The sequence below is a fragment of the Rhamphochromis sp. 'chilingali' genome, assembly GCF_963969265.1.
Source record: "Rhamphochromis sp. 'chilingali' genome assembly, chromosome: 16".
Lineage (NCBI taxonomy): Eukaryota > Metazoa > Chordata > Actinopteri > Cichliformes > Cichlidae > Rhamphochromis > Rhamphochromis sp. 'chilingali'.
Genome location: NC_137943.1, coordinates 35,342,561 through 35,365,271, shown reverse-complemented (window position 1 = coordinate 35,365,271; position 22,711 = coordinate 35,342,561). Strand labels below are relative to the sequence as shown.

The 22,711-nt window shown below is 41.2% G+C and overlaps 1 protein-coding gene across 1 annotated transcript; it reads left to right on the top strand.

Moving 5' to 3' along the window:
• Positions 1-1,990: 1,990 nt before the first annotated feature.
• Positions 1,991-20,908, top strand: LOC308413028 (uncharacterized protein). The gene is made up of 4 exons (XM_080907811.1): positions 1,991-2,429; positions 3,711-4,103; positions 10,240-10,647; positions 13,351-20,908. The coding sequence occupies exons 1-4, from the start codon at positions 2,258-2,260 to the stop codon at positions 14,232-14,234; spliced, it is 1,857 nt and encodes a 618-aa protein (XP_080763937.1). The 5' UTR covers positions 1,991-2,257; the 3' UTR covers positions 14,235-20,908.
• Positions 20,909-22,711: the final 1,803 nt, after the last annotated feature.

Below are 22,711 nucleotides of genomic sequence, written 5' to 3'. Positions count from 1 at the left end.
ACCGGGATGTCAAAAGTGAGCGGGATCTAATCTTAAATTCTCTCGCCGCTGCTCGATTTCCATGTTCCTCCGCGTAGCTGATGGCCTTCAGTTTAAACTGTGCTTCGTAAGCATGTCTCTTTGCCATTTTCAGGGTTGTTAAAACAACGATGTCCTGCATAATGCACATACCTGTTCTTTTATACAGGTATGTGCGATTGTCCCGGTATATACGATCAACGCCCACACTTCACCCTTTAACGTTCTCATGGTGTTCTCTACTACGTCCTCCTTACAACACATAGGACGCACCGCGCTATAGGGCGCGCCGTACTTTTTGAAGAAAATCTAAGACTTTTAAGTGTGCCTTATGGTCGTGAAAATACGGTAAAAGAAAAAAGGAAGTCAGTTAAAAACATTCGTGATATTTAAAGTCCCTGAACTGGATATTTCCTTTGTTTTTTGCCAAGTTACTGAATTAACAATGGAAATGAGTTTATTTGCTCTGTGTTGTTCTAAAGATGGTTTTTTTAGATGCCAAGACAGATTTCTCTCTTTTTTAAAACTGGCTTTCAAATGCATCACTGGCCTTGTCCCAGAGTTAGTGACCAATATGATTCTAAAAGTCAGCTCAGGGAGCCTGCAAACTACCAAAATCCAAAACATAACTTGGTGAGTCCTCGTTTTCTTTCAAATGTCCTCATATTTTGAATAGTTTACCATTTGCAATAAAACTAGCTGATGTTCAACATTCAGTCTGAGAATTGTTCTCTTCACAGCAGCACTTATTATTGACACAATGGTTGAACACAGTGCAGAAGGAGAGCCCCGCCTACTGGATGATGTCGCCCTCTGTCTCCTCTTTGAGTCTGACTTCTCTCACTTCCTCTTCCTCCTGGTTCACAGACTGTTAGCAGCATTTGAATCCCTGTAAGGAGGGAGGATGGAGCACTTTGCACTGTGTGCAAGGACAACGAGCCAAATGTTCTCCATCACTGAGCTGATTAATACTTGAAATTTAAGAATTATATGAGGCTTAAGTTTGACATGAACAGAATTTCACCAAAACAGAATCTCTTACAGAATTCACCTGCTTGCTGCTACTACTGCACATTCACCTAATGTATATACTATATATATAATGTTCTTCCTCTACCCCCCCCCATTTCTGCACATGTCGAGGAGCGTGGGAGCGTGTCAGGTTACATTTCACTGTGTTTTATACTTATATACTTATGTATAATTATGCATGTGACAAATGAAGAACCTTGAACCTCTTATGGTTATGATTAGAAAAAAATACACATGGCATAAGCCGAACAGGGAATTAAGAGCAAAACTAAAATTGAAAAGAACACATCATCTCATCTATATGAAAGTATGAGCACCAGAACTTCTGATTTATTAGACAAAAGGCCAAATATTTAAGATCTGAATATAATAAAAAAATAATTCATGGCCAAATCGTAATAATAATTAACACATAATTTATTCTGGAAATGCTTTGTGAGTTCCTATGTAATCAAACTGTGTTTGTTGTAGTGGTGGATTAGCAGGTAGCTGAGCTAGCTCTCCTGAGCCTCCAGAACACGAGGAGAACAGCTGGACGGGCTCACCTGAGCTTCCAGCGAGGTCAGAAACTGCACCTGCCGGGGACAACACCCGAGGAGCAGTTTGTTTGTTCTAAATTCACCAAATCCAAAAAGTAACTCCTTTTTTAAAAATAAGATTTAAAAATGTCATATTATTCTGCGGTGTCAGTTTAAGGAGGCAGTGGATTCAAGATGGGAATCATGTTAAAGTTCAACCTAAGAAAACCATTCAGATAATTTCAAAACAGAAAACTTCAAATTTAATTTATAATATTTGTGATTTTCTTGTTTTTCATGGATGTAGAAAAAACATTGTTTTCAGCTGGAAACTGATTTGAAACAGAGAAATCTTCGACAGCGGAACAGTTAAAGGTAAATGCCCTCTGCCGGAACAACAACCGTGTGACACCAAGCGGAAATAAAGAAAGGAAAGGCGCGTGTGTGAACAGAGCCGGGAGTGTGGGACCGAAAGAGTCAGCACATCACTGTGGTGTTAGCGGCTTTGCACAGACTCACCGAGCTCTCTGTAATACTTTACATTCATTAATAAGAGAGAGGGGGAGGTGCGTTAATCACGTGACACCAGGCGGAAGTAAACAAAGGAAAGGCGCTAATGCCGTTAGCTTTCCTCTTGTGTGACTGAGCAGAGTGTGTTGTGTTGTTGTGTGTGAGCTGCGGCAGCAACGATGCCTTCAGTTCAGTATCTGAGAGAGTTCATCAACGAGCGACTAACTGCTGCTGCTGAACAAATATTCTTGGAGTTTGAAAAAACGATCGTCCAGTACGAGGAAGAGATCGACCGTCAGCGCAGACTGCTGGATATCACCTGGAAACCCCAAATCAAGCTTCGGAGGACAGGTGAGTGTCCCTCTGAGGGAGGATCCTGATCACAGCTCTGCGGGACGTTTCTGATTGTGAGGACTTTTTGATGTGAGCTAACAAAGAGCAAACAGAGGACAGGACTGCGCTGCATTCAAACAGCAGGCGCTGAAACCATTTAAAGCTTTGAAGTCTGAACTTTTTCCTCCTGATGTTTTTTTAGCTAAGGAATCAGATTTATATATAAGACCAAGCTAAGAGAAATCTGAGCATGGATCGTGTGTGAGGCTGCACATGTGTTACATGTAGAGGTGTAACAGGGCAGCCATTAGCGGCTGGAAACACAGTGAAACAGACCAAGGCAAGTGTAGTGGAACAAAGTATTTATTTGCTATATGGCTCTCCTTAAAACAATTAACTTGTCGAGCTTCTTTACAGCACAAAAAATCCATCCTCTAATGACAACTGGCAGCCTTAAATATGTTCAGCTGTCACAGACTTAACCATTATTCCACTCTCAGGTAAATTCTTAAATCCCAACCTTCCACCACAGTATACAATATATCAATAAGAATAAATAAATACATAAATACATTTTCACATTTACATATTAATAAATATTTCACACTTTAATGTTACACAAAACCCAATATTATAAAAACCCAGAAACCCAAGCACAAAAAGATTCACCACACTCTCTTTACCAATGGTCTCTCCCGGAACCTTTAAATGGTGTCTGGACCCCCGGGGAAACATTTGCCCAAACACCTTGAAGAGGACACAGGCAAGAAAGGTGAGTAATCATTAACTTACAAACACTTATTTGCACCACTTTTATCCCTAGATTTCACACACACACACTTGCATTAGTTTTCCTTACTGGTAAACCTTAATCACAATCACCATTCTTCTCTCCTGACAGACAACCACCACATTCCTTGATGAGGAGCAGCTGTGCAGGATCTGAAACAAGGCCACCAACTGATTTTAAAATTCCCAATAAATAGTCAATAAATATTTAAACTTCTTGTGTGCAAATCCATGCTTAAAGTGCAATGCTCATAAAGTGCTTGATAAGGTGCTTTTAATAAAGTGAAAGGTGTGCTCTAAAGTGCTATACAGACAATACAATATAAATAAATGCAGTAAGGGAGTCCTCTTCCTTACAAGAGGTGACAGTATCTTCATGTAGTTGACGTTATTCCCCTTTTCAATATTTTTTTTTTTACTCATACAAGCTTATGGTTGCAGAGGATATTTACTGATTTGTACTTTTTTTTTTAAATTATCGCATCTGTTTCATTATTTTCATCCCTCCAGATGTCCCACTGCAGCCTGTCTGTGAGGAGAAGGTTCTCCCTGAGCTGCAGCTCTGTGACCAGGAGAGGAGCTCCAGTGTGGACCAGGAGGAACCAGAAGCTCCACAGATTAAAGAGGAACAGGAGCAACTGTGCAGCAGTCAGGAGGGGGAGCAGCTGGGACTGAAGGAGGAGACGGACACCTTCATGGTGACTGTTGCTGAGGAAGGAGAGCACAGTGAACCAGAAGCAGACCGTGAACAGCTTCCATCTCTCAGCTCTGATAACTTTTTTTGTACCAAACCAACAGACATGGAAGACATTAGAATTTTTTTCCAGTACAAAGAAGACATCAACCATCAACAAAGGCAGTTGGCTGTCAACTGGAAACCAGAAATAAAGCTCTACAGAATAGGTGAGTCAGTCTCAGGGAGGATCCTATCAGGAGGATCAGAGGAGCAGGTCATTGATCCATAAAGAAACTGACCACATGACTGAAACTATAGTCAAATGTCTGTAGCTCAGTTTGTAGAGCAGGTCACCTACCAACTAAAAGGTTGGTTTGATCCCCATTTCTGCCACTCAGGTGGGTTTTTTTTTCTGTTTTGCAGCTTGCAGGCTTGTTTCACCTGCATGGAGAGCTCCTTTGACTGCATGTTGTATGTTCACAGCAAAATCTTCCAAATGCAAGCACCACAACTCAGATCAACTGCAGGCATTTTATCTGCTTAATTGATAATGGCATAACAAAAGAATTGCCCATGAAATGGTATTTGAGTCAACTGTCCAATTACTTTTACACATGTTAAGGAGCTGAAACTCTTAAACCCTTCATCCAATTATAATTGGAATAAAATGTTTCATTTCATCTGACCAGCTCCTTTGCTGATTAAAATGAGAATCTTGGGCTTATTTTTACTATTTTCTGTCCAGAAAAGAACTCAGGTTGTGACCACTGGATTATCGGACTGGACTGGTGGTACTGTCTTTTAAGAAGGGAGGGTGTGCTCCAGCTGTGTGGGGGATCACACGGCTAAGCCTACCTGGGAAGGTGTACGCTGGAGTACTGGAGAGGAGAATCCATTAGTCAAACATCAGATTGAGGATGTACAGTGCAGTTTTCATCCTGGTCATCGAACACTGGCTCTTTATCCTCTTGAGGCTGTTCGAGGGTGTGTGGGAGTTTGCCCAACAGTCTACAGTGCTTTGTGGACTTGGAGAAGGTATTCGACTGCAGTCCTTGGGGTGTCCTGTGAACGGTGCTTTGGAACTATTGGCTATTTTGCCGTTGTCAAAGGGCAGTTAGTCCCTGTACAGCTGCCCTGAACTTGGTCCATGTTGGCAACAATAAGTTGGACTCATTCCTGGTGGATGATGGGTTCCAGCAGTGCTGCCCTTCATCACCAGTTCTACTTTTATATCATCAGGACTTCTTGGTACAGCAAAGTGGCAGAGAGTCTCAGGTTTGGTGGTCCCAGAATCTTAACTGTGTTCAACAGACGACTTGTTTCTTTTGGTGGTGACTTGATGCACTTTGCAGCTGTAAGTCACCTGGTGCAGAGTGTGAAACAGCGGAAATGAGAATTTAGCATCTCAAAGTCCAGAGCCATGACTCTCAGCTGAAAAAGGGTGGCGTGCCCAATTCCAGGCAAAGGCAGACCCAGGACACAGTGGCAAGATCTGATATCCTTAACTGCTGTCTTTGCACAGTCATGTGGTTGATTGTCGATTATTGCCATTCCTTCAGCCATGTTGAATGTGTGCCATAGGTGATATGCGGCTGTGTAAGCGTGCTGGAGATCTTTGTCTTCCTGGCTGGTGTCTAAATGAATGCACTTGAGCTCAAAAATGCCACTACTCCATGGTTTGTGTTGGAAATTTCTCATGCCAAAAGCCACCAACCGACACCTCTGCCAGCATTCCATATTGGGACAAATCGTGGTCCTGGCTGTTGTTGCTGTAGCTTTGGTTCACGCTCAGGCTGTGCTCGTGTAGCCAATGCAGCAGCCACAGATTGTTGTATCTCTGTTTTTAAGTCAGCTGATACAGCCACCATTTGTTTAGCTTTTGTTTTGTTCATGTTAAACTCTGAGTCCCTTTCTTCCATCTAATGTTTAAGCAACCTTTTGGTTAATTGTTTAATCTTTTGCTCTGGTTTCTCTCCATGTCTCCTGACATGATGTTGCAAGTGCTCTCTCCATAACGAGTCTGTCATAGCACTCAAGTCGACCACCCCATCCAGCGAGTCTTGTACAGATCTTGGCACTGATTTCTCCACAAGAGTAAGGTTGCCTCACTCGTATCAGGCCGCACACTTGTGTGATGTTTTCAGAGTTTGGCTGCTTGTTCCAGATATTCAGCCAGAGACTCGTTGGCTTCCAGCTTCAATCATTTGAGTGCCCTTTAGGGCTGCCACAAATGATTATTTTCATAGTCGACTAGTCACAGATTATTTTTGCGATTAGTCGACTAATCAGATTATCATCCATTGGACGTAAAACGTACAGCTTATTGCACCAACATGAATCTGCTCTTATATGTGATTAGCTTACAGCTTTAAGTGTTTAGTAGGGGTGCAATGATACACAAAACTCACGGTTCGTTCGATACTTTGGTGTCACGGTTCGATATTTTTTTCAATACAAAAAAAGTTCATGCCTTTTTAATTAACATTTATTAAAATTATAAATATATATTTTAACTGAAAAGTACAGTTTTTAATTTAATGTTGCTGAAACTACAAAGTAATTTAAAAAATCTATCTGATGGAGAAATCCCTCATCTTTGGAAAAGAGAGTTTATTACAGAGAAATGGCTCTTTCCAAAATAAAAGCTATACTATCCGCTTCTTCTGGGCTATATTCTCAGCAGCATATTAAACATATCAGGTCCCCATAAGGAGAATCCTGTGCTAACGGCTGTCTAAATGACTCGGGTAAAGTTTGTAGCATGCGTGCTTGTTGTTTTTGTCTTTGCACTAGGATGATGTTGGAGTAAATGTGCAGTCATATTCGTTGTGTTCCCACTAGTGCTGTCAGCGTAAATCTCGTTAAAATGACGTTAACGTCACAACACGGCAAATCTCCGTTAACGAGCTACCGTGGATCGCCCCGTGCGTGGGGCTGGACGGCCAACACGTTAACAAGCTAACTGCGCTAACACACTAGTTCCCACCCATGTAATTGAGCATTGCGTGGCACATCTGACACACTGTTTTACTTTAGTCCATGACGCGCTTACCTTCAGGGTCATACGTCACATGAAAACCAAAATAGTTCCAAACGCCAGATCTGAATGAGGGTGGGGGAGGTTCAATTTCGGGTAGCGTTGAGGCAGTTGCCATGTTGCAACGAGCTTAGTTTCTGTCTTGCTAGCTTGTGCTGTGCTCAGTGGATCTGCGCTCGACAGTGCAGCCTAGGCAGAGTAGTCGAACGCAGATCCACTGAGCTCTCAACACAGACAGCATCGTCAGGAGAAAAGTTGATAAAATAAATGAAAAATTTTGTATTGTTCGATACATATGCGTACCGAACCGAAAGCAGTGTATCGAACGGTTCAATGTCGATACGAGTATCGTTGCACCCCTAGTGTTTAGGTATGTACTAACTAAAAACAAAGACAAGATGATAGTTTATTAAGTTTTGATGATATTTGCAGATTGTTTCGGTGGAGTTTAATAAACTCACCCGTCTGATCCTTGCTATCTAAAATATAACAGGACACCGGAGTAAATTCTCGAGCATCTCACACTTCTGATAATCAGCTGTCTGCTTGACGTTTATTCAGCTGTGTAAAAACTATAACTTTAATCTCAGCCAAACCGATTTACTCAGGAACAAATAAAATACTGAAAAAAGCCAAACAATATCATTTTTAAGTTCTCTAAGTGACTCATATATCCTGTTGAACCAGAGTGGCAAAAAATCTTGAGGGGTTTAAAACGATTTGCCGGGAGTCCGGTGTTCTCACGGCTCTAGTTAGCCTAGCCCCCGGCTCGCTATCGAGCTAGTGGGTAACAGACGTCTCCGAAAACGTCGGAGCGCTTTTGAAAATATGCGGTGTCCTGATAAACTGAGCAGATATTTGAGGTTTACACAGCTACATTCTCGCCTGAAAATATGTTAAACGTTTATTTTGTGACCCAGAAAGAATAATAAGAGTAACATTAAAACTAACTAGCTGCCGCCATTGTTGGAAACTGAGCCGGGCCGCGCTATGAATTCTGGGGCAGGTTGGGCCACGAGGGATACACCCAACCCATCCTTCAAATCTGGGGAAATGAAGGACGCATTTGTCGGCCGCGTTTGTCGGAGTCTTTAAATTTGGACAGTCTTCGTTGTGTAGCTGTAACGTAATTGGCCTACAAATGCGGGCACAGGAGGATGCGGTTCCTCAATTTGGACACAGCTACGATACCGGACACTGCTTCTTCTTCTTCTTCGTGGATTAACAGCAGCTGGCATCCTTGTACATGCAGTGCTGCCATCTTCTGTTTCAGTCCGATATTACACTCTTAAATCCTGCTACTTATTCCTGCGTCTTTTGGGATCTTGCAAAGCTTCAAACGACGCGTCGACTATTAAATCAGTCGTCTACAATTTTGATAGTTGACGTAATCATAACTAAATGACTAATCGTGGCAGCCCTAGTATTAAAATACACCAAATGTTTTCCTTTTAAGCACATTTTATATAAATCCGATTTTACCAGTAGGCTACCATTGTTATTAACTTCTCAATGCACTCTGGGTAATGATGTCATACGGTTGCACAGCATTGAGTTCACAGTTAGCAGCGCACTGAAAATGGGTTCTGTTCAACCTTTCCAGTATGAACCAGTGCCAACCGAGAGAGGATGAAAATAGTCAACCATAGTCTATGCGGCTGCTGCTTGCCAATGGCAACGGTGACTGAGAGCATAAAGAGCTCAATTTTATGGCAGCAGCTATCCATGGTATCGCATAACTGCATGATCAAACCATTAACACATTTTAATTTTTATTATATAGTGAAATTACGATATTGTTGTTCTTACAGATTCTCCATGCAACACAGTGCACCAAAACTTTGAAGCCGTATGTCTTAATACAGATGTTCTTTGGGCAGCCCTCGTTGGCCTCCATGACCGGCATAGTGCTGGTTTACCAAGTCGTAACCAGGTCACTAGTAGGCAAGTTAATTAACACCCTCGCCGACAACCAATACGTGTCATCGTCCCAGAATGCATTGTGTACGAAAAAACATGGCCGCTCCCACGGCTCCAAAAATAGTTTTAAACAACAAAGATTTAATGGAAAAACAAAAATTGTAGTTATTCTCAACTATGTTTTTATGTAGTGAAGATAATTTGTAACATATTTAGAGTAACTTGTCATAATAGCCGGGGGTCCTTCTAAGGCGTTAAAGAATTCAGCAAATGAAAACGAAACGATCAACAGTTTCTGCCAGATCACTGTCGCCAAAGTGCTTCTCATAGTCATATGATTGTTGGGTTTTTCTCTGTATCTGTTATTATAGGATGTACTGTACAATATAAAGCGCCTTGAGGCAACTTTTGTTGTGATTTGGCGCTACATAAATTGAATTGAATCGTCGGCGTCAGTGTATCTACAGGAAATGATGATTTGGTTAAAAATGTCTGCCAACTGACTTCTTCCCCTCTTCTGTGGAACCAGCTTCCAGTTTGGATTCGGGAGACAGACACTATCTCTACTTTTAAGATTAGGCTTCAAACTTTCCTTTTTGCTAAAGCATATAGTTAGGGCTGGACCAGGTGACCCTGAATCCTCCCTTAGTTATGCTGCAATAGGTGTAGGCTGCCGGGGGATTCCCATGATGCATTGAGTTTTTCCTTTCCAGTCACCTTTCTCACTCACTATGTGTTAACAGACCTCTCTGCATTGAATCATACTTGTTATTAACCTCTGTCTCTCTTCCACAGCATGTCTTTATCCTGTCTTCCTTCTCTCACCCCAACCAATCACAGCAGATGGCCCCGCCCCTCCCTGAGCCTGGTTCTGCCGGAGGTTTCTTCCTGTTAAAAGGGAGTTTTTCCTTCCCACTGTCGCCAAAGTGCTTGCTCATAGGGGTCATATGATTGTTGGGCTTTTCTCTGTATCTATGAAGCGCCTTGAGGTGACTTTTGTTGTGATTTGGCGCTATATAAATAAAATTTAATAAAATTGACTTCTTCCCAAAGCCCTATCAGCTCGCTGATCACATGAAAACCTGCAGAAGCACTTTGGTTAACAGCAGCTCTTCTGAATGGAGCTGCTGATAGTTTTTAAGCTGCTTTTACTGCTCAGGGGACGAGCTTTCATGTTCCAGAGCAGCTGACATTAACTTCCACTATGGACCCGCCTCATCTGCAATAATTCAGCAGTCGTGAATGCACAAATACAAAAGTCAGCCATTACTTTTATGTAACTCTGGGTATAATCGGCTCTGCTCACAACCTCTTGAGATTCTGAGGAGCGAAGCTGATTTTAAAAAATGAGTCCAACGTCTAACATCATCACTTTTCTTCTTCTTGTGTCCTTTTTTTCCCTCCAGACGACCCACAGCAGCACGTCTGTAAGGAGGAGGAGGAGGTTCTCCCTGAGCAGCAGCTCTGGAACCAGGAGAGGAGCTCCAGTGTGGAGCAGGAGGAACCAGAACCTCCACAGATTAAAGAGGAACAGGAGGAACTGTGCAGCAGTCAGGAGGGAGAGCAGCTGGGACTGAAGGAGGAGACGGACACCTTCATGGTGACTGCTGCTGAGGAAGGAGAGCACAGTGAACCAGAAGCAAACACTGACCAGCTCCCCTCTCACAGCTCTGATATTTTTGCGTTTCTTCAGTCCAAATCTAAAGAAATATTTGAAGTTATTAATAATTCTATCCAGTACGAGGAAGAGAACGACCATCAGCACAGACTCATGGATGTCAGCTGGAAACCCGAAATACAGCTTCACATTACAGGTATGTAAAAGTCTGAATGAAGTCACACATGAATGGGACTCATGAAGCATCCTGATCACAGCTCTGCGGGACGTTTCTGATTGTGAGGGCTTTTTGGAGATGTGAGCTAACAAAGAGCAAACAGACTGCACTGTGTAAGTTATGAATCTGAATCATGATCAACATGTTTGAAGGAGGTCAGGAGAGAGGTCTAACAGTCGGCGTCTGCAGCCTTCTGTTGAACACGGTGGAGGTGCTGTCATGGTTTGCGCTGCATTTCAGCCAGTGTTGGAGCTCATATTAACCCTTGTGTGGTGTTCGTATTTTTGTTACTCAGCCAGTGTTCATGGGTCTGGTGGACCCGCTAGAGTTTTGGCTTTCCAAATTAACCCTTTAAGACCTACCATAGAACCAAGTCCGCCAGAGCTTATATTATATTTTTACATGCTGTGGAGCCATTTTTGGGAGCATTTCAAGTTGCTATACATCAATACAACCATTATAGCCCAAACTTTAATAATATGTCTGCATTAGGTGCATAGTAATTACATAAATTGCAAAAAAGTGCAATAAACTACAAAAAAATTGAAAATCGTTTTTGTTTTTTAAACATATATTTCTAGTTAGAGAAATTTAAGAGGCTCATCCCTCAAAACTGTAAATACAAAAAAGTTGCACAAACTAGTTTCCCACCACAGGAAATTTATTTTGAGTGTCTTCATAGTTTTATTTTTGAAATACACCAATTTTTATATACTGCAGGAAAAACGAAAATAAATATTATAGTGCAAATTTGCAAAATAACAGCATATGCATCAAAATAAACTATTTCCAGCAGTGCAATATGAGTCCTAAGCATCCCAGAAATGACACAGAAAGTCATAAACTCAAACATAACTTTTTAAAACACCAGTATAGGCTCATAAGCCCCCGATCGTAAAAAAAACTACATTTCCGCAAAATGACGTCACTTCCGGTTTCGGGCAGGTCATGCGGTCATGTGATAGTTCGCGCTGATGGACGTAGGAAGTGTTACAAACAGCTGATCGGATCGGCGAAGCGTGTTTCTGGAATATCATGTTTTTGTTGCTGCAAGTGATTTTTATGCAGTTTTTGCAAAGCTATATGTGGAAGGAAACTGTGACCGAGGACAAGCTGATGGCATCAGATGTAAGTACAACTCCTCTGGTTTCATATGCAAAAAAAATTATTGCGCTAGCTTACGTGGTTGCAGTGCTACCGGGATTTAAAAATATTTACGCAAAATGGAGCGTGCCCGCTCCGATCGGCTGTAAAGGGTTAACACTATCAAACAATTTTATGTTAAATTACTCAACAGATGTTTACTTCATCCCAATTACAAGACATATGAACAGCAAACATGGTTAATTTTTTCCCTTTACCTTTGTTAGATCACATTTATGAATTAATGTGCTTCTCGTTTTTCTTTTATATAAAATGTTATAAATAAATCAGTTATAATCAAGTGGAGTGAGTGGAAAGACAAAACACATTTACACGTGAAAAAATAATTAATTGTTTAATTTTTCTTTTGAAAAAAACTGAACACGGGTCTCACAGACCCGAACACCATACAAGGGTTAAAACTGAAGGAATTATAAATGCGGAAAAGTACATGCAGATTTAATCCACCGTACAATATCACCTTGAGCCTGGAAATGGCTTCATTTTCAGTCTGAGTATGATCACAAACAGTCAGATGATGCATCAGAAGGTAATCTTTGTTAATGTTGTTGTTACTGTTAGAAAGTTGGTTTGTCGTGTCATACTGATCTTTTTTTTTTTTCTTTTTTTTTTTTTTTTTTGCCTGTCCCGTTTGGCTCTTTTGCATCAGAATTGTTGTCTAAAGGCAAAGAAAGATGCCCAACGGATTTACTTTACCAAATTGACCATCCCAGTCTTGCCGTAATGGTCCATTTGATTCACCTTTTATTGTTTATTTTATTTTCACTTACTGAATACGGGACAGACTTGACTGGAGGAAAGAAGGGGAGAAAGAAAGAGGGAAAGAGAAACAGCTGAGAAGAGGGACGGGGGAGAAGGGCAAAAGACAAAAACCAACAGAATGAGCAGAAAAAAAAAAAAAGAAATAAAAAATGCATATATCAATCACCTGGATCACCTGCTGAGAAAGAAAAAAACAGTTTTGATCTCCTCCATACCTGCTTCATGCCCTGGAGGACGGGGCTGTGGCCCCCCCACACCCTCTAGCAGATCATTACATGAAGGAACCTTTTAAAAAAACAAGCGCGTCCATGCTCACAGGTGTACACACGGGTGATCACACCCACAAACTACACCCTTTTTGGCTCCTACCTCAAAGCACACTGTGTTCTGTTGATCTTATGTGCTGCACAATAATGTTTAATATTTAGTATTTACTGTCATATTCCCATATATCATTGTGATGTTGTTTATTCTATTACTCTTGTTCTCTTCTGCTTGCTTTCTTTTTTCTTTCTCAGCAGGTGATCCAGGTCATACTGATCATTTATTCATTCAGTATATGTTCACTGCCTGCAGCTTTTCTACCTTGCCGTTTAACCTCTCTCTTCCTTTACTGCTGCACGTCTGCTGATGTTCCTCTGTTGATGAGCTTATATCTGGAGTAGCAGCCTTTGTGGATGACACTTATTTTCTCTGTAAAAGTGTTATTTTGACAATGTATTTTCTCAGGCATGTTTTTCTATTATCACATCACAGAGGGAGAGCAGCTTGGACTGAAGGAGGAGACTGATACCTTTATGGTGACTGCTGCTGAGGAAGGAGACCACAATGACCCAGAAGCAAACACTGACCAGCTTCTTTATCACAGCTGTCCTATGAATGAGAGCCAAAATCATGAAGGAAGCTGGAATTTAGATTCAGGGACAAATAGTAACTCAGAGAGTCGGTGTAACTCTGACACAGGTAAAAAGTATTTAACGTGTGATTTTTGTGGAAAATCCTTTAATGAAATGTACAAAATGAATCGACATCTGACAATCCACACAGGTAATAAGCCGTATTCTTGTGAAACATGTGAGAAAAGTTTCACAGTGAAGGGTAATCTGACTGTACACATGAGAACGCACACAGGTGAGAAGCCGTATTCTTGTGAAACGTGTGGGAAAAGTTTTCATTTGTCATCATCACTTAAAGACCATAAGAATGTCCACACAGGTGAGAAACCATATTCTTGTAAAACATGTGGGAAAAGTTTCAGAAACGGGGGTAATTTAAATATGCACAAGAAAGCACACACAGGTGAGAAGCCGTATCATTGTAAAATATGCAGGAAGATGTTCATTCGTAGAAGAAGTTTATCTGAACACATAAGAATGCACACAGGTGAGAAGCCGTATTCTTGTGAAACTTGTGGAAAAAGTTTTTATTTTTCATATTCACTTAAAAGACATATGACTGCCCATACAGGTGAGAAGCTGTATTCTTGTAAAACCTGTGGGAAAAGTTTAACACAGAGGGCTAGTTTGACCATACACATGAGACTGCACACAGGTGAGAGACCGTATCGTTGTAAACGATGCAGGAAAAAATTTATAAGTAGTAGTTGTTTATCGGTACACATGAAAAAAGCACACAAGTGAGAAACCGTATCATTGCAAAACATGTGGGAAAATGTTCCCATACAGAAGAAGTCGTAGTCTTGAAGAATTTAGAGAGACTGACATCTGAGAGACCTAGCGTAACAGAAGATCTAAGGATTTATACAGGTTCACAGGAGAGCTGTTAAGAGAATATTTATCTACCGGGTGGTTGAAACTCAATTTGAATATCAAGTTTTATATTTGCTGTCTATTCGTTGATAGCTGATAGCTTTTGCTGATTTGGAGTTGGTGTCTTGTGATGTAAAAGTGCATTTGAGCTATTTGTTTTTTAATAAATAGAAAATGTTGAAGGTTTTTTTTAATTTTGTTTTTTACATTTTGTAGCTATTCAGTTTATTTGGTTCATATCATTTTTGGTTATTTAGTTCATTGACTTTGTTTTGTTTTTGTTTGTTTTTTACTTTTCAGTTTTGTAAGAATGTAGACGTTGTTATGCGTTGTTATCATCAGGTTATAACTGTACCAGCATTGGGGAGGGTCTTTGTTTTGTTGTGTTTTATCTGCATAGCAGTAACTAATGAAAGAATATTTTGACAGTGATAAAGTAGAACATTTGTTTCCCTTGGACTCCTCCAGCCAGCAGCAAAGACCTCGTTCCTATAGCTGCACATATGTTTCTCTGCTTGAGAGCACAGTGTGAGGCAAAGATGTTTTTCCTGCGTCATGGGGACCTGCCAGAGCTGAGGAAGGCTGGTTTGAGCTCAACTTTCATTCAGCATCGCTTTAAAAGGTCAAAGAGGGTTTTAAGCAGAGTAGAATAAGCTGGAACAGGGATAAGTGAAGATAACAGTTTACTTAAATTGTATCCTTTATAACTGTTGAATAGATTTTTATATATTATTGCTGTTAGCCTTCTGCCTGCATTAAATAAATTCAATCTATGATTATATTAAAGCCCATCTGTCCTTACTTTATTTCATTCAGTAGTTTCTTTCAGTAGTCTTTCCTGAGTGATGTAAAATCCAGATTGTGTTAGAGAAACAGTTTTCCCCTTTACCTCCGTCATTTTGTTACATGCCTATTGTTACAACCTGGTGCCCTCGTGGTTTACTGTGGTGAAGCTCGCTCACTGTGAGAAGCTGATCATTGCATCCAATTCAAATGTTCCTCTACTCTGGAGAGGTTTCTGAAGAAAACAATACTGATGAAGAAAGGCATGAAAAACATTTATTTATTTTTTTGTTTTATCTTTTTTGTGCTACAGATGGTCAGAATCCCCTTTGCAGTAAAGACTTGCACCCATACCTGCAGAGGCAACTGTTTGTTTATAGTTTCTTTAATTTTCTTTATTTTGATATTTTTTTTGCATCATTTTAATACTGATGCTGTGCATTGGGGTTTTGTTAAAATCTAGACATGACTTTAGAATCCAAAGATGGGTAAAGGGCCACCATGCACTCAGGAGATTTTGGGTTGCTTGTTTTACACAGCGGCACAGGAGTGCAGTTTCTTCGCTTGTCTGTGTCAAAGATTTTCAAAAAGCAGATGCTGATTAAAAATCCTCACGGGCTGTTTTTGGTCGTTCGTACTCCCTCAGCCTGTTCCTGGACCCACCTAGATGTTTGGAGGCCTCTGGTCACTTAGCCAAGAAGCACAAATAAGGCCACAGCCTGAAGTTAAGATGCTTTTTCTCCTTCATGGGGACCAATCACAGCTGACAACAGCTGCCTCATTCAACTCATTCCCAATAAATCCTTCAACAATTTTTGTTTCAAACAAACAACTTTCACTTCAAACTATTTGTAACTTTTGTCACTGGACTGCTTCATTAGTTTGCTACACTTCTTCAAAAAAGCAACAAGTTAAACAGAACGTGAACGTGGCCAGACATGGAAAAGAAAGTTCAGTCTTATAAAAAAAAAATGTGGTTGGGTCTCGTGCCCCAGTCCTGGGTTTCGGCACCACTGTAAAAGATGCACAACAGACCCGACCACATGATCGCACTTTTTAGTACACTCCTTTATTGAAACTGTCAACTTACACACGTGGCCGCAGCTTTTCAGCAGATGCTTAACATGCGCAACTAATGTTGAACATTAGTTGCGCATGGTTTTTCTGCCAGGTAACTGGTGCCCCACCTGTCAGAACCCCACCAGTGGCGCACGCCACATACTTTGAGAATAACTGTTTTAAGCTCATCTATTATCCAGCCATGTTTCAAGATCCAAGGTGGTTACAAGTACAGGGAAAGAGAACCAAGGACAGATTAGAATAGTTGACTTTTTTTTTCTGAATGCATTTATAACTGCTGCAATAAAACAGAAAACCACTGGTTAAAATAAATCTCCCCTGCTTATTGTATCAGTGGTTTCTTTAAAATGTCAGTAGTCTCTCCTAAGTCATGTAGAAATACAGATTTTGTGGCTAAGTCAGATCCTTAGTTGAAGTTTCTAAACAGTTCCATCTAAATTGCACATAACTTAGTACTAAGAACATAAATTCACATTTTAGTATTAAATGCATAAATATGTATTTAAAGTCAGTGGGTTTTGAATTTCAGCTGTGTGAATTTGCTTTTTTATTTCTTTGTGCTTGAACGTTCCTGCAGTTGGTTTGTGGTTGATGTGGATTTGCTGCTCATGTGAATCCTCCCACAGTGTTTCATTAGCAGCTGTAACCACAGTGACTCTGATAAAACAGGAATTAGCAGAATCCATCTGATATGAAGCTGTGCTTTGAATACCACTTCCCTCCTCTTTGAAGAGTAGTCAGATATCTGTGTTCAGGTTTTTGTACAGCCTCTTCTACACTTTGTATCACTGTGTTTGTAGAGCACAGTAGTAGAGAGCTGTGTCTGCCAGGGTTAGGGCTGCTATGGTCAGATTAGTTGTTGTTGGTGATGTTTGGGATCCATAACGTTTATCAGGAATATATTCATAACGACTGCTGTCCTTTGCTCCTTTCCAGAGTATAAACTGAGGAGCCTGAAGGTCAGAATGATGTCTGTACCAGTGAAGTAAAGCACCACTTGCATCTGTCTCATAGCTACATGTGAGTTTGACAGATTTTCCTTCTGTTTCAGTGACTTCAGGTTGTTGAGGAGTGATTGAGTCTCCAGCTGTTAGTCCTGGAAAAAGAAAGAAGAAAAGTAGTGAAATGCAGTCTGTATATCTGCTTAATGCAGCAGCTTCAACTAAACTTTAATCCCTGTTCTTAAACTCACCTATAATGTGAGATAGAAGCAAAAAGAGGTGCAGCAACATGTCTTTGGAGTTATTAAAGCCAGACAGACAGCACATGAACAATGTTCTTCCACTGCAGCACAATGACCAACAAATAATGTCATTGGATGAGCTCAACTTCAGTGGGCGGGGACAGTTTAATAGCTCAGCCAATCAAACAGTTTTGTGCTTCCACAGCAGCTCTGTCTCTGTCTCTGATCTTTACTGCTTCATTTCTCTGTTGTCTTTGTCATCAGTCCAATGACACAAGAATCAGAGGTTTAACAGTGTGTGGCTCCCTCTAGTGGATGTTGTGGAGTATTCTGATGTCTTTCATCGCTTAGAAGTAAACGTGGAGGTAAATGGACTGTGTGGAAATGAAACAACCTTGCCTTTGATTCAAAACAATGGCGATGAGCAAGCTAGTACACAGCTAAGGAGCACAGATAACATGACCAAGAAAGTAGACTCTGTGCATTATTATAAATCCTCAAGTGATAATCCCCCCTTGGACTGTCTTGGTGCAAAACCAAGACATAAATCATGTCTCCTGGAAGGGGGAGGACGTATCACAGGCAGGGCACAGCGAGCTGAAATCTCTGAAACCGACTGGCCTTCACTTCCTATGAGACAGAGAAGCTCTTCTACCCCTGTATACGGGAGGAAACAGGACTGGACAACCGTGAATAGGAAGGTTAACAACAAACCTCCAAAACAACTGAATGTGAAACTGCAGAACAGATTTGCTCCACTATCAAAGGACCCTGGATCTATATCGGACAACCATCCATCTATAAGCAGCAAAATAAGGTCTGAAAATCTGTTGAAAAGTGAAAGGCCACAGGGAAAGCTAAAGGCTAGGCCTGAAACTCTGATTGTGGGTGACTCTGCCGTAAAGGATGTACAAAGGATGTGCGGTAAGAACACTAAAGTCCTCTGCTTTCCTAACGATATGGTCAACAACCTGAAGGAGAGAATTCTTCAAATTGCAGATGAATATCCAACTGTGACAAACATTGTTCTGCATACAGGGTCAAACGATGTGTCCAAACAACAGTTGGAGGTTCTGAAACGGGACTTTACTGGATTATTAAATACTGTAAACTCTCTGAATGCAGCTGTATTCATCAGTGGACCTGTACCGCCGGTCAGAGGAGGAGACGAGAGATTCAGCAGGTTGTTTACACTGAATAAATGGCTTATATCAGCATGTGCTGACCACTCAGTGCATTTTATCGACAACTTTAATATTTTTTGGGAACGCAGGCATCTGTTCAAAGCAAATGGATTTAATTTTAACAAGTCAGGGGTGAAACTGTTCACCTCCAACTTGTTTTATTCCATACGTCATCCATCCGTGCTTGGTGCCAAGGCTGAGATAAACGAGGAGTTATCTCATAAAGAGGAACAAACAGTACTCCAAGAACAGACAAAGCCCAGCAGAAACCTTGAGGAGGAGCTCCATTTGCCCCCACCCGGGAAGAGCCTCAGAAAGGAGAGACATCCATGGCATCTGAGGAAGAGCCTCAGAAAGGAGAGACATCTAAGGCAAGAAGAGGGGTCCCTATTTGCCTCCAACTCTCTCAACAACACCAACGACCAGGACAAGGGACCACGACCTTCCCCAGTCCCCCAAACCCCTGACAGGCCATCACCCTCCTCCCCCTCCCTTTCTCCCTCCTCCCCACACCTGAAATTCACTGAGGAGATGATGGAGCGGGTCAATGCTGGGTTCAGATCTACCCCCCGTCCCAATCCCTTTTTGTCCCCCATAAACCCCCCACCAGAGCGGCCAAAGGTTCGCCATCGAGCCCCACCCTCAACAGAGCAATCGAAGTCACATTGCCCAGCCTCGCCCCCCTTAGTTCCTCTTCATGCCCTGTCTCCGCAGTCTGATGCGTGATGTGTGAAGGGTCCGGGCTGTGAGGATTATGGCAGTGATGACTTTTCCCAGGAGAAGCTGGGACCCTGTTTACTAGAAGGTTTTAAAATCTCTGTACTTTTAGGTGACAGGAGACATGTGGCCTGGTCAAAACACAGAGAGCTGCACTCTAAAAGATCTTTAAATATAGTAAACATACCTTGTGTGCCACAGACTGCTCCCAAACACGAGGGGACAAGTAATACCTCTAAAACACTTAAGTTGGCTTTATTAAACATTAGATCTCTAGCTGGGAAAACATTTTTAATTAATGATTTAATCACTGAGCACAGCCTTGATTTTATGTTTTTAACTGAAACTTGGTTGGACCAAAGTAACAGTGGAGCTGTTCTCATCGAGACGACCCCTCCTAACTACAGTTTTATCAGTGAGGTCAGGGCGAGCAGGAGAGGAGGAGGGGTCGCTGTCTTATTTAATGAATCATTTCAATGTAAGCAGCTATCTCCTGGAAGTTTTCAGTCTTTTGAATATGTGGCTTTACAGCTGAAGGCCCCATCCAAAGTTGTGTTTCTTAATGTTTACAGGCCTCCCAAATACTGCACAGACTTTTTTAATGACCTCAGTGAACTGCTGTCTGTGATCTGTGTTGATTTTGACTGTGTAATTATTGCTGGGGATTTTAACATTCATGTGGACAACCCTCAGGACAAAGGGACTAAAGACCTGAGTAACACTCTGGGCAACTTTGGGCTGACTCAGCATGTAACAGAGGCCACACATAATAGAGGACACACTCTTGACCTACTGATCTCCAAGGGCCTGAGCATTTCAAAGGTTACTGTGTCTGATGTGGGCCTGTCTGATCATTACTGTGTTTTCTTTGAAAGTAAAATCTCAGCCCACACAAATATATCAACAACAGTGATCACAAAACGGTGTATAACTGAACACAGTAGTGAGATCTTTAACCAGGTCTTCCCATTAACACCTGACCTGCCCAGAGGGTCAGTCAATGAGCTCGTCAATAGCTTCAATGCTAACATGTTAAATGTAATGGACACTATTGCTCCCATTAAGGTGAAGGTTATCTCTGGAAGGAAAAAGTCTCCATGGAGAAACTCCACACTGGTGAAAAATGAAAAAAGAGAGTGTAGGAAAGCTGAGCGCAGATGGAGAAAAACAAACCTCCAGGTTCATTATGACATCTATAAAGAGAAACTTCACAATTATAATTTACAACTGAGGAATGCAAGGAGGTCCTACTTCTCTGACATCATCACTAAAAACAGCCATAATGCTCGGGTCTTATTTTCTACAGTTGACAGGCTAACAAACCCCCCTGTGTCAGTGGCAGCTGAACTTCATTCGACCATGGCCTGCAATAACTTTGCCAAATTCTTCACTGAAAAAATCCAAAAAATTAGACAAGCAATTGGTACATCAACAGCAGATCCAGGATATGTACTGTGTCCACCGAAAAACTGTTTAAACACCATGAAACAGTTTCAACCTATTAACAGCAAAGACCTGGAGGACATCTTAGGTCAACTGAACTCCTCCTCCTGCTGTTTAGATGTCCTGCCAACAAGTTTTTTCAAAAAGGTCTCAAAGACTTTAGAGTCAGACCTGTTACAGATCGTCAACTTTTCTTTAATATCAGGTGTGTTTCCAGAATCACTAAAAACTGCTGTAATCAAACCTATACTGAAAAAGGACAATCTTGACAAGACACAAATGAACAACTACAGGCCGATCTCAAATCTCCCATTTTTAAGTAAGATCATTGAAAAAGCAGTTTCTCAACAGCTCAGTTACTTCTTAAAACAGAATAATTGCTACGATGCCTTCCAGTCAGGTTTTAGACAGAACCACAGCACTGAAACCGCTCTGACCAAAGTGTTTAATGACATATGTCTGAACACAGACAGTGGAAAAATGTCAGTCCTAGTTTTACTGGATCTCAGTGCAGCATTTGATACAGTTGACCACAACATATTACTCAAACGACTGGAGAACTGGGCAGGTCTTTCAGGAACTGTACTAAACTGGTTCAAAACATACGTAGAAAACAGGAAATACTTTGTATCAACAGGTAACTTCACATCTGAGCAGACAAGTATCACATGTGGAGTTCCCCAAGGTTCCATCTTGGGACCCCTTCTGTTTAACATCTACATGCTCCCACTGGCACAGATTATAAAGAACAACAAAATAAACTATCACAGCTATGCAGATGACACACAAATATATATCACAATGTCACCAGGAGACCGAGGCCCTGTACAGGCTCTTGGTAAATGCATTGAGGAAATCAATGACTGGTTGTGCCACAATTTTCTCCAGCTAAACAAAAACAAAACTGAGGTAATAGTCTTTGGCGCCAAAGAAAAAACGATTACAGGTCACCAGAGAACTTCAATCTATACATCTAAAAACCACAAACCAGGCGAGAAATTTGGGTGTAGTGATGGATGCAGACCTAAACTTAGAAAAACACATTAAGACAATAACAAAGTCAGCTTACTATCACCTCAAGAATATATCAAGGATAAAAGATCTGATGTCTCAACAGGACCTGGAAAAACTAGTCCATGCATTCATCTTTAGTAGGCTTGATTACTGTAACAGCATCTTTACAGGTCTACCCAAAAAATCAGTCAGACAACTACAGCTCATTCAGAACTCTGCTGCTCGAGTCCTCACTAAGACCAAAAAAGTGGACCACATCAGTCCAGCTCTGAGGTCTTTACACTGGCTGCCTGTCCGTCAGAGGATAGACTTTAAAGTTCTGATGCTGGCCTATAAAGCTCTGAATGGTTTAGGACCAAAATACATCAATGACCTCCTGACCCAGTATGAACCTTCCAGATCCCTCAGGTCATCTGGATCCGGTCTTTTATCAGTTCCCAGAGTCAGAACCAGACACGGAGAAGCTGCATTCAGCTTTTATGCTCCTTATATCTGGAACAAACTCCCAGAAAGCCTCAGATCAGCTGAAACACTCAGTTTATTTAAATCCAGGTTGAAGACTCACCTGTTCTCAGCTGCATTTGAATAAAACACCAAATCCACACTTTAAGCTTAAATTTCAAAACTTACATTTAACTACTGATTTTAGATTTGTATTGTTGATTGTCATTTATGCTTAGAAATATTTACTTATATATGCTTAGAGTTTTGTAATTAGTTGTAGATTGGTAGAGGTTTTGATCCTTGATAGTCTGCAAACTTTGTGTGTATTAGACAGCACTTTGGGAGCATGAGAGGTCATACCGTGTCTTATTATTTTATGGTAGGATTAACGTAGTTGCGTCTGTTCTAGTCTAAGTGCTCTTTGTTTAGATGAACTGCAGGACTTCCTCACCGTGTTATCTAGGATGAACCATCTAGGGTGAGGGGGAGGCTACCCTCTT

Coding starts and splice junctions, on each gene's coding strand:
- LOC308413028 (XM_080907811.1), top strand. CDS start 2,258: ATGCCTTCAGTTCAGTATCTGAGAGAGTTCATCAACGAGCGACTAACT. Junction 2,430..3,710: donor AATCAAGCTTCGGAGGACAG/GTGAGTGTCCCT, acceptor TCATCCCTCCAG/ATGTCCCACTGCAGCCTGTC. Junction 4,104..10,239: donor AATAAAGCTCTACAGAATAG/GTGAGTCAGTCT, acceptor TTTTCCCTCCAG/ACGACCCACAGCAGCACGTC.